Below are 12932 nucleotides of genomic sequence, written 5' to 3'. Positions count from 1 at the left end.
CCATAGCTCTAGCCTAAGTGAGCTTAAAACCTGTGTATTCTCCAGGAGAAGCTTAGGCATGCAGTTGATGTGCTGGGAAAAGAACAGGTCTCCTTTTACTGTCTTACCTGCTACCAAAGCTTAAGTAGGGGGATAAATGGGAGGATACAAAAAGTGCATAGAAATAAGAGCAGGATATACTATGACAGACTTATAAAGATATGGCTAGGCAACAAAAAGTGGTATTTTTTTAACCTAAAAAAGTGGGGATAGACTTTTGTAGGCAGCTTCAATCTTGATCTTGATTTGCTATTTGAAGACTGTGTGGCAAATGACTTAAAGAAAACGATTTGTGCTGATGACCATTACATTTGGTTATATACCCACGCGTAAGTCACGTTGTCACATTCAGGACACTGCTACTACTGCTCCAACACCAACTCTGTGTGACTCACGCTGGGATCTGACTGTCCCATAGTGTTCAGAAACCTCCACCATGTGCCATGCAGTGCACGCCAAACATGATCACTGTACTTTGGAACCCACAATCTTCCTGGGTTTGGTGTGTAGATAAAAATTGGACAACAGGAAATGTAGGAAGGAAGAGAACGGCTACAAGTAGCAGGAACACATGCTAATTATAGAAAAATTGACAAGTTTAGAGGACAAATAGTATTTTAAATACAAAAGTAAAGGAATGATATCTAAGTGTCCACACTGTCCCCTTGTCTTTCCCCTGTGGTGGTAACTCAACACAGGCATTGCAGGAGAAGCAAATTTTGGGGAGTGATGCAGAAAACAGTGTGGTTGGCCTTACAGATTTACTGATACCTCTATTTTGCTTGTGTAATCTCATGGCTCCTAAAACAAAATCTCTCTTCAATATAACAAAGAAAAGGATGGAGACGCTGAGTGCCTGCCATTCCTCCACAGCACCTGGCAGGGCAATGCCACCTCTCAACCACTGCACCAAGTAGAGGTGTGCACTGCAAATGGCACACTGCACCCAGGAGGATGCTATTACAATTGACATTAAACTCCCTGGACTGTGAAATGACCCCGATATAGATAGAACTATCCACTCAGTGAGATCATATTTCTGTAGGTTTTGAGTATAAAATCATCTGTATGTTAAAAGCCATGTGTAAGCCAAACAACGAAGTCTTCTGGTCAGAAGCACTCTAGAAATGTCATGACTTGTAGGGCTAGAACAGTAACCTACAGTGCCCATACAGAATAAAACAAAGTCCTCTCGAAACCTAGCCAGGAACATTACACTTTGTACCTCTGGGTGAAAACTCAGTTTTTATTTCCATATATCGACTGTCATTAATATTTTTGGCTCAATTCTCACCTCTCCACCTCCTAATGCCACAGGTTTCTTTGTAAGACTGTCTCAGCTATATGTTTTCAAAAGGAATACCACTCTCCCCTTGCTGGATTTTTATTGGGGAAAAAAAAGCTTTTGAGAACTGAATTTACCAACTTCATGGAATGTGAATTCTCATGAACTATCACCAAAATACCCATTTTCCTATGTAAATATTGAAGATATATGCGTAACACTTAGCTACAGTAAATGACTTAAGAGAGCTGTATGACAATATGTAAACTAATTTCCTGGTAGCTCCTGCCTCCCTCACTATTTATGGGACTAGTGGAGAAATACAGCCACGTACAGAGACAAGTACAAAAGCCACTGCTGGCATCTATTAGTGTAGTACTTAAAAATGCAACTAGGACATTGGCATGCTCGGTTACCTACTGTACACACATTACAAACTACTGATGATCCTGAGATAACACTAAACACTTGCTGCAAAAATTTACTCTGAGAAGCTCTCAGTCATGTCAGATAAATGCAGGTGAATTTATCACGTAGATAAATGATGACCACGGTCTACATTTAATAGGAATTCATGCAAGGTTGGGAAATACTGTGGAGCTGGATGCCATTGGGAGTGAGTAAAGAGGTGACAGATGATCTTGGTCTGCTCGCAGGTCCTGCTCCAGATATTTAAAAATTCATTCTGTAAGCGCTAGATGGAGCTAAAAGATCTTTTTACTTACACCTAGAGGCAGGCCTAGTCTCTACCATTAATGCCAATTTGCACATTGTATTCTAAGCAAAAGAAAACAAAAAAGAATTTGCCATCTTTCTATGTACTGTGCACCTGCTCATCCCTTATATCTATAACAAGACTGTGGTAGGGTATGAATGAAATAGTAAATTCCTTCTGGCTTTGTTTTCATGTAAAATAGCTCAGAACATAAGCAGCCATCTGTACCTTGAAGGAAAATACAATTTTCTATCATACTGGAATTCTGATAGATTTAAAGATGTTAGGGAAGTTGGTGTCATATCCATCCTAAATAATGTAACAGCAGGGGCATACCATCCTCTGTAGCCCAACCATCAGGATATTGTATGATATTCACCTTCATGAATATCATGAATAAAAGTGCAAACCTAAGTTATTCAATACTGTGATTTAAGACAAAGTATGTGAAAAATTCTTTTGAAGAGCAGTTCAATTTTGTGTGGTCTGGGCAAAATTAAGAATGGATAACTCAGTGCCCTGCTGTGTACAGACTCCTATTTCAATTCAGTTTTCTTGTCACTCTAAATAAAAAAAAAAAACAACCCTGCTCTTGCACTCCATAAATATCTTTTTTTTTTTCAAAAATCTAACAAAAAATATGATCAATAACATTATTTTCTTGAAAATTAAACCCAAAAGAAGAGCAGTAACCTTTCCAAGCAGAAAAAAGGGTCAAAACAGTACTGGGAAAAGGCAACAACTTTTCTTTTTGATAGATGAAATTCAAGTTTTCAATCAATGCTATGAAAGCTCATAAATTGATGAGGTCTTTTACTCTCCCCACTTAAAAAAAAAAAATACATAGGCTAATATTCTACCTCAGTCACATCATTTTAGATCTGATCAACTTTCAACGACAAGTGTTAAAAACTTGAATAGCACCAAGCATACACAGTTTATGCAGTTATAAAAAATTATATAATCAGAAGGAGGTTGGTATTTTGTAAGTTACAGGCTGAGCATAATACTCTTATTTAAAATCATATGGCATTTTATTTGAGAACTTGGTATTTTAGAAATCAATGACACTATTCACAGGCACTATTCATCACCAACAAGAAAGGTGAGAATTGGTCATTTCTTTAGAAAAATCACTTTTATGCTAAGGTTCCCTTTAATGAGCCATAGACTACTGTATTAATTTGAATCTGCTTATTCCAGGTCTCCAGTGTCTGTAGGACATCATGGCAAGCACTGTAAGACTATGAATAAACGTAAAAATGAACTTTGGGTGCCTTGCCTGGTCATAATAAGACAATTCTGCAATGTGTTTAAGGAAAACACAGCAAAGCTTACAGATGAGCTGTGTTGTAAGGTAACACCTTCCAAATTACAGGGGATAACAGTAGGAAATGGAGAGCAGAGTGCCCTGCACGTTGGAGAGGAAGAGAGGAGTGAGAAAAGGCTGATCCTTTGATAATTTTAGAACATGCCAATGGCAGCTGAAGGGAAGCAGGGGATAACAACGAGAAAGTTCAGCCATAAATGGGCATCAGGCAAAATACATTGGCACAAAAAGCTTTGGAGCAACACAAGGATATTCCACTCCGCATGTTTGCAAAGTGAAGCGGCGTTCCTGCCCAGCATCAGCACTTCACAGAGGAGAAAATTAGAGACAGAAGGGAATTGGGAACGACAATTGGGAATATATTAATTTTTTAAAACATATGCTTATTTTCTTTGAGTGTTAGTATTTGAAAGACAGAAATCAAAGGCATGAAAATAATTAGGTGTGGTATAAAAGGACATAAAAATTAAAAAATGCAACAAGAAAATCATAAGCTGAATAGCTGTAAACAGTGTCTGGAAGCCAAATTTACTTCTCTGCATGGAATATATAATTTAAAACACAGTACATCTTTTCACCTTTCTACATCACCTTCCAACGGAGAAGAGTAGAGATAGCTATCACTGTAGGGAACTCTGCCAAACACCTGAGGCACTGGTATGCAGGGGGCACACAGTCAGAAGACTATCCTAAGTCTGTCCTAACTTTACCTTTTGTACAGCGCACTTTCATTTCATGCGAACAAACTACACATCATATAGAGTAAAGACATCCAAGCTGTGCTTGCTAGTCACACAGAAATTACTCTGTAATACATGCAAACAATTACATGTCCTCTTCTGTGCTTGTGATGGCCTGACATAGAGCACAAGAGCTGGTGTCACCTCCTCCACTAGAGGAGAGAAAGTGCAGGCTTAAGAGCACATCTCCTGCTCCATATGTGCAGCCTCATTCTTGGCCAGGGTATTCATGTTCAACCACCACAGCAGAGATCAATCCTCTTGCAAGAACACCATAATCCCCAGTGGGAGGCAGGACTGATGCCTCAAGCCCCAGCCGCCAACCCTTGTAGACCCAACCCACTTCCCCTGAAGACACCTAGATCTTGCTCATTTTTTCAACAACTCAAGAGAAATCACCTTCTGAGCAGAGGCTGCTCTCTTCTCCTGCTTGGCTTTCATTTCTGCGAGAAGTCCGCTGCCCATCACTTGCACGCCATACCTCCGGCCTCCTTGAGGGCTTCCTTTGCTGTCACCCCTCTCGGCTTTGGCCACATCGTCTGGCTGCGCCTCCTCCAGCGAGTCTGGTGTCTTTAATTCCTCAGATCGCTCTGTACCACCGTTCTGCTCTGCAGGCTTTACTTCCTTCTTGCTTGCCTCCACAGCTGAACTTTTTGCAGCAACTTTGGGTGAAGAGGGCTCCTCTGCCACCAGCACAGTCTGGGGACGTTCAGATTTGGAGCCTCTTGATTTGATTAAGTTAAGGAAGCCACTCTTCCTTGAGTCCCTTTTCTTCTTCTCATCACCTGCTTCACTGGGCTCGCTGCTGTCTGAACTTTTAGTTGATGGTCTCCTAATAAAAAACACACACATTTTAAACTCTTCTCCACTCCCCTCCTCCCTCTCTTTTAAATAGTACCTAATGACTTCTCCTGGGCAAAGCCAACCTTTTGCATGATCCATATGTTGCCCTAGGCTCAGTCATTAGCTGGTGTGTCTAAATTAAAAACTGGACAATTGACATTGATCTTACTGTCTTGAGGATTCCAGTGATGGCCTTGTGCATTCATATAATGAAGAGAGGATGCTGTGTCATCTACACTGGGCACCCAGCTGTTTCCAGTACCAGTGAGGTGTTGTTTCAGCAGAGTTCTGCCCAAGCTGTCTATGCACATATAACCTCACTCAGCTCTGTTTCCAGAGTGAGCTACCTCTGCTTTGTATCTGCCCATTAGTAAAAGGAGAACAACTGATCCAGGCACAAGATTTACACAGCTTTTGAGGGATCTTGTCCCTCAAGGGCCCTGCCTGAAATAAGAACTAGCTTACACAGCCACCTTCTCTCAATAAGGAACACAGAGAGGTCACCTTTATAGTAGAATCATAGAATGTCCTGAGTTGGAAGGGACCCACAAGGATCATGAAGTCCAACTCCTGTACCTGCATGTGACAACCCCACAGTTCACACCATGTGTCTGAGGACGTTGTCCAAATGCTTCATGAACACTGTCAGGCTTGGGGCTGTGACACGTCCCTGAGGAGCCTGTTCCAGTGCTCCACCACCCTCTGCAGATACTCACCCTCAGAATAAATAAGAAACAACCCCAAAACAACCCACCCACCAGTAAGATTTTCTAAAGGCATCTTACAAGCAGAATATTCACACTTGAGGGCAAAGCTGGGCACATAACATGTCTGCATATGAGCACATCACTGGATAAAGAGCCACCAGTGCAGCAAATGGAGCAAAGATCCTCAGTCATGGGCATGGCCAGGGATGGGCACACAGGGACAGTGTAAGTTCCCGGGGACATCTGAAGTGAGGGGATGGCAGGTGCCCACAGGAAGCACGGGAAGATGCAGGAGTCTGTGAGCACCCTGAACTTAACCCGGCTAATCCATTTTTCAAAGCTCCTGTAATTTTACCACTACACACAGTATATCACAGATGGCTTCACATGTCACTGCAGATATTTATAACTCACGGTGACTTTAAAAACATTTGCTTGGCCTGCCACAGCTTTCTGCTGGTTAACACCTACCATTTTCCTTAATGGATTTCACACAGAGCACAGAAAGGCTCATTCCAAGTTGTCTGGAGATCACCTTAGCTTTCTCATTTATTTGTAGTATTTGTGTGTCTCTGTCTCTGTATCTGTACAAACATGCATGAACGCAATAACATCTAGATGCATTGTTTTGTAAATATGCAACCAGCTACCATGCAATTGCATAAGCTGCATAGCCCTTATATAAAACTGAAAGAGACATATCTTTCAGATTGACATATTGCCTAAATCTAGAATACTACAAATTGGTGAAACACTTCTTTAACATATTTCTAAACCAACATAAATCTACTGTCATCTGTCAAAACACTGTGCCCAACAGCAGTTTGTACTAGGCTACATCACCCATGTGTGCCACCAGCACTGGAGAGGAGAGCCTCAACCAGCGCACAGCTCTGCTTCAGCTCTAATGAGCTCTGCTGAAGGCTAAAATTAAGTCAATGGAATTATAAAAATACATACTAGTCAATAATCCCCTCCACATGGTATATTAAAGCACTTTATTTCAAAGTACTCATTTTTAAGGGAGGGTAATTGAATTCACAATGTCTTGACTACTGAGGTATTTTCTGCCTTTGACAACAGCAGCGCTGGGTAGTGGGAACAGAAGTCAAATACAACTTAGCAGTGCTACTTGCCCAGCTATCAAGATGGATTATTATCATCTTTTTAAAGTTATATTTGAGCTTACTTTGAATCCATTTTTGTCACTTTCTTAGTGAAAAATTCATCCACGCCTTCATCCACTCTCCCCATGAGGCCGTTCTGATCCCCTTCTGGAGGCACTCCAGCAGACACCTGACAGAAGAAAAACATCACCTCCTGTATATAATAACCTAAGCAGATTTGTTTCAATGATACTAATTAAGAGTTAAGACATAATAAAAATTGTGTGTGTGAACCAAACCTCAGTGCCTTATTCTCAGTGCTCTTATTCTAAGGAGCGCAATGATTTCTCAGACTTCCAACTCTGGCACCTTTGGCGTTTTCTGTAGAGAACTTGTTTACCTGGAACATTTGATGCTGGGTAGCAATGCACGTACTGACACATGGGTTGGTCACATCAGTGCTGGTTGTTTCAATGCAAGTATTTACCTCCTCGGTCAAAAAGAGCTGACACTGACATTTCAACTGAAACTTGTCAGCCAAAAGTGACTGACACATTTCAATGGAAATGAGAAACCGCTTAATATTGATCCTTGAGCCCTCCACATAGCAGGAACAAACATGTAAGTATGAAAGGCAAGTGCATCCCCTGATGGGAAGCAATGCAAAGATTCAATAATCTACAGCAACTAAGAAGATCTACCTCAAATAAATAATTTTGCATCTGAAAAAGCAGCAGCTCCTAAAAATGTACTAAAGATGCATGCAAATGTTGAGGGTCTAATATGGTCCTCAAGGCACAGGATATTCTTACGGATGCTTATTGTAATGTCTTTTAGTGTTAATGTAAAAGACTGAACTCTGGTTTACTTTGTGCTTTATGCTCCTATTAAAAGAAAAAAAAAAAAGAGAGAGAGAGAAGTTGTTAGCTTTCATTTTTCCTCCCTTTTTTTTTTTTTTAACCCTAACTTGAAAGGTGAGCCTTGTGTTTCTTTATTGAGGAAAAAAAAACTGGCTTAGAAGCACACAAAATAAATGAATTGCAATCTTTTTCATACATTAGAGATTCACCTCCTTCTGCACTAAATCATCACACATGATGGAAGAGCTCATGAGGTTGAGATCTCACAAAGTCTAAATGATAAACAACTATTTCACCATATTCCTTCAAAGCAATATGGGAGTGGATGGTGCTGAGGTTTTCCTTTTATCTCTCTCTCTTTTTCCCCCCTCTGAACACTCATTTCAGTAAAAACCCTGACAAAACTATAAATCTTTCTTCTGCCCGCCCACCTACCCCAAGTTAAAAGTTTCCATTTCTCCCTTTTTTCTCCATTTTTCCTTTTTTTTTTGTCCTTACATTTTTCAGCTCACAAAAAACAAATGTGTTTTCCAGCAAAACCAGAGAAGTACAGCTACGATCATCTAAGAGTCCTTAAATTACCAAATGGAAATAATGGTAAGAGCAAACAACCCAACAGACCTACTTTAAGCAGTAGAAAAGGTCAAGATTTTGCCTCTCACATTTCAAGTGCTTTTTCTAACCACTGTTCTCTGTATTCTCAAAGTGGCAAAACCAAGAGGATATCAATTCTGCAAACAATGCCACAGTCCACTCATGACTCTGGCCTTCAAAATTTGGCTGTTTAATTTTTGGAAGCATCAAAGAAAACATCTTAAGTCTCTCAAAATTTTGTTTAGACTTGTTATGAGGTCAGAACTAGTAAGAAATTGAATGGTCCATAAAAACAAGATGGGAACACATGAGTTTAAAAATGTCCTTTTCAATTTCTGCAACTAAATAAACCCCTGATTTCCTAATTAATGCAATATGGATGAGCGCTCCCACAACATTGCTCTATCATGGGAAGTAACGCTTCTCCTCTGCAAGATTAAGTGTTTTGTTTCTGTTGAGCAAGACATTGTACATCCCAGTTCCACGCCTAGTAGCAGAGCACTTTCCCCTATACATCCCCACTCCTGCAGATGGCAAAGGACGCGCCAAGTAAATTTGGAAGTGAAGCAAGTTCAGCAACCGGGAAAACATGTGCGTTCTGCAGAACTGGAACAAGTAAACTCAAGATGTGTTTTCACTACAATGTGGAGACCAGTCTGTCCTTCTGCTACCTCCACCCTTCCCTGTAAAGTGCAAGGGAAGGGAAAGTTGGCTCGACTTATCCCCTCTGCTGGGAAGTTCCTTCCTTCCCAAGTGGTGCAAAAAGTGCTCTACTGCCTGACATGACCTCTCCCAGCATTAGGGAGATTTTCAAGGGTCCTCTCCACTGGCAATCCTCAGGGAACAGAGGAGGCCACAGATAATCATTACTAGGCAACATAACTCAGAGAAGCAAGGGCTGCCCCTTGATAAGGGCTACTTATGATATCAGCTGTGCTCTGTTGCTGTGAGATAGATCTGTAACTCCTCCAGATCTGTCCTTACATACCCTGAGGACAACCCGTCACAGAAAGAAATCTTTATTGATGTGGTGTGCCAAGGAAATGGAACTGTGGAAACCCCACATGTATGCTTGGGTTCACACCAAAGACTTTCACAGACAGACAGTGTTCTTCTGTTTTGCTTTTCTAAGGCAGACTTCAGCATGAAAAGTAAATTGTGACTATGCAGATTTCCTGGCCCAAACACCATCTTTAGTTAAGGACCTGTGGGAAGCTGGGTGTCACAGAGTAGTTCCTCTGAAAGCTGATAGGAATAAGAATTCATGCTAAGTTACCATGCCTGAATGCAGGCAGAAGAAAGGATTAAGACTTAACAAACCCTTTCAATGTAATTGAAAAGTCTCATGATATTTTGTGTGTTTCCCGTGAAAGCTTCAAGTACCTCCAGAAACCGCTTCCACGAAAAAACAAAAGCAAATTAAAAAAAGATAAAACATATTCCGGTTTTAGGCTCTGTCAAACAAGAAAAAAGGTTGTAATAGAGATTCCACAGTGAAAGACGTGAATACCAGAAGAAAAATGAAATAGTTGCTTATGGCTTTTAGAACTTCAACAGTTGACCTCATTGCTTTGCAAGACCTGACTCATGGCAAAAAGCAATCAACAGATGACATTGCCAGCAATATTTTAATGTAGACTCACTGCTGCTTGGCTGGGCTGCTGCTTTTTATTCCTTTTGGGTCTTAATTTTGTAAAGTGTTCCAGTTTTCTCCCTTCTTCTGATGGCAGTTCTGAAATGAATCCAGAAGTTCGTTTGTCCGGCCTGCTGGAAGGAAATGGTGGGTCTTCTATATGGATAGGTACTTCTTCCAGTGCTTTATCAAGATCAAATTCCATTTCTAAGAGAAATAAAAATTTTCTAATTAGACTTAACATGCTATTTAAAACAAAAGACAACGCCAGTCCTCTCTATTTTGTGGTAAATAATTATAAACACACTTAGAGAACTAAGTCACAACATGTTTGTGACCAGGCAGAGCACTGTGAGCAAATATTTCCTACCAAACACACTAGAAGAGCCATAAAACAAAGCAACCATGTGGGCCTTACATGCAATTCAGAGGGAGGGAGAGTTACCTGTGCTTTTCAATCAGGAACTACACCGAAGAATCTCAGGCAAGCAAAGAAGCAAAGAAGTTTTAATAAATTCTCACTTACCAAAAGCTCTGGACACCGGCCGGAGCATTCTACTGTGGATGCTTTTCCTTTTTGATTTAGGAGTCATCTATCAACATAAACCAAAACAAAAATGACTTCAGCGGACAGAAGAAATGACAAAGAACACACGTTTCTATCCAACAAATCAGTTCTTTGAGCCTGTGTATCATTTCAAGATCTGATAGGGTTTAACGCCAGGAGGGAATGGGTCTTTTTCCTCCCCTCCTCAAACATTCAGAAATTTTTCTAAATTGACATTTTGTTCAACTGACTTTAAACAGAACCAGTGTGGTAGTTTGTTCTTCCCATTAAAACCTTTGGCTGTACATATGGTGATTATTTGAACTGTCTGAGCATTAACGCATTGAACACCAACTGTAAAACAAGGGAACTATTAAAACCTCACCTCTATATCTGAGATCATGAGGCACAGAAAATACAATTACTGCGTCCAGTACTGCACAGTTAATGACAATACCAGGAATAGTCTCCCTCTTGTTCTGGCTTTCATTTTTCCTACAAAATACATTACCTCAGTTCATTTGTCAGTGACATGCTACAGAGAATGATTAAAATTCAAGTATCTACGCCTCTGGACATCACCACACAGACCACCCAATGTCCCTATGAAAATGCAGTCTTGGAGCATACCATCATTCTCCAAAAAGCAAAAATACTGTGGCAGTGTTAGTAGTATCTCCAGCAAACATATGACTACCCTAGACTTCAGATATGCTGAGAATAGGTGGAAAGTTACCTTGGCATACGTTCCCTGTAGTTACTGAAAGTTATGTGCTACTCTTCTCATCTTCACATTCCCAGAAAAAAGGAGTATGTTGCCTTAAGAGCACAAATACCCAGACTTAAGACCTGAATTTGTTATTTTTGGAAGAAAGTTGCCTTTATTTTCTTGCATGAACTCTTCTGAAAGTTTGCATGGCAAGACAAACTGTCTTGCTTCAGGAAACAAATGCGTCACCTATTCCAAACCTCTTGATATAGCTCAGCATTGAAAGACTTTCAAACAAAAAACTGATCTGCAGGTTTTCTAAAGAGTTAATTAAAAGTGACTCAGCTTCTGCAAAGATGGGCGCCTTTGTTGTAGAGTCAGTCGTGCGTGCTGGCTTTAGTGACACCCATACTTCCACGTCTTAAAGCCTCATGGCTTCAAACCTGGAGTGTCAGTCAGGAAGCTGCTACGGCTCACAACTCGTTAACAGAATTGTTAATCAAGTTAAGTAGTTTCAATTTTACATGAGCCAGAAAACACATAGTTGGCATCGACATTTCAGACAAATCATGAATTGTTCAAGTTTTTATGTATGGAAAGTTCAGCGCACAGACTTACTCGTACTGAATTCATATTCCCACCCGAAGTAGTCAGGAGGATTATTATGCCACCATTCACATGCTCGGGCTTATGACAGATTTTCCTAACAGCAAAGTTATTATTCATCTTCTCAAGCTCAGAAAAGGACTTTCAGACTACAAAGTGGGCAATGATAGCACTGTTTGGGCAACAGAGCTCTGTTCTTACTGCCATGCACACAGCTGGGAAAAAAAGATACCTTCAGCTGTTGCAGGTTTCCACTTCCACATTTGACAAGCATCACTGAACGATACAGTAGTTTCAAGACCAGCCAGGAAACAGGTTGGCACCTGAGCAGACTTACCCTGAGACTAATGAGCAGGCAAAGTGCTATTGCATCAAAAGGTCAGACATGCCTTTCAGAGTTAACCAATAAATATAATGCATTTAATGGATTTGATGGCAAGTGGCTGGAGAGGTGCTGAATTTTTTCAGCCAAAATTGCACTGGACTGTGCAATGGGTAGGCAGCTGGGGAGCCTCTGAACTGCACACCTCGACAGCTGCCAATCCATCACCCAAGCCTGGAACAACCAAAGGCATTCGCACTTCATCTAAGGAAGAACTGAAGCAGCTCAGTATTTGGGGGACAGCAATTGAAAGTCACTATCAGTAGTCTCCTGGTTTTATTTCCAGAAGTGGCCCACTTCTCTTGTTAACATGCATGTGGCATGCATTTTGGTCTGCTTGCCCCTTTTTTTTGGCGGTGTGACTGGAAATTGCATCTAGTAGGATAATGCAGCAACTCATGTACTAAAGAAGATCAGAAAAGAAGACAGAAAACAAGGCTGATGGGTGACCTCCAATTGCTCTGTAACTTCACAGCCACGGCCCGTGTTCAGAGTGCTCCTGGGTGGACACAGACAAACTGAGAGGTGCCCCAGCCTGGGCCACCAACACAGAAGAGCATGGGACAAGTTTCGAGGTTCCTTGGTAGGGTTTGCAACACTCCGTGACGTTCCCAACAGCCAGGAACAGAATCGTTGCATCTTCCTTCCCAGACAAGAAGGTGCCCCCAGATGACCCTGCAGAGCTTGTGCTGATGACCATAAGCCAGTCTCTGGATCACTGCTGTAACTTACTGACAGCTTGGCATGATTCGTCAGCAGCCTGGTTGCTGGGGATAAAGGCAGAGGGATGGAGATGCCTCGCATTTGCTTGAACAGCATGAATAACAGCTATACAT

General features: G+C 41.1%; 1 protein-coding gene across 2 annotated transcripts in view; it reads right to left on the bottom strand.

Annotated features, from left to right (window-relative positions):
• The window catches only part of CARMIL1 (capping protein regulator and myosin 1 linker 1), a gene marked incomplete at its 5' end in the record, with an annotated part of 194315 nt that overhangs the window by 13229 nt on the left and 168154 nt on the right, over positions 1 to 12932 (bottom strand). For both annotated transcript variants that reach the window (XM_080338963.1, XM_080338964.1), the window contains 4 exons: positions 4509 to 4941; positions 6849 to 6955; positions 9863 to 10059; positions 10379 to 10445. In XM_080338963.1, coding sequence (XP_080195089.1) covers positions 4509 to 4941; positions 6849 to 6955; positions 9863 to 10059; positions 10379 to 10445 — 804 coding nt within the window. The remainder of the gene's footprint in view (positions 1 to 4508; positions 4942 to 6848; positions 6956 to 9862; positions 10060 to 10378; positions 10446 to 12932) is intronic.

This window comes from Nesoenas mayeri, assembly GCF_963082525.1.
Source record: "Nesoenas mayeri genome assembly, chromosome: 2".
Lineage (NCBI taxonomy): Eukaryota > Metazoa > Chordata > Aves > Columbiformes > Columbidae > Nesoenas > Nesoenas mayeri.
This window is presented reverse-complemented; position numbering and strand designations above follow the sequence as displayed.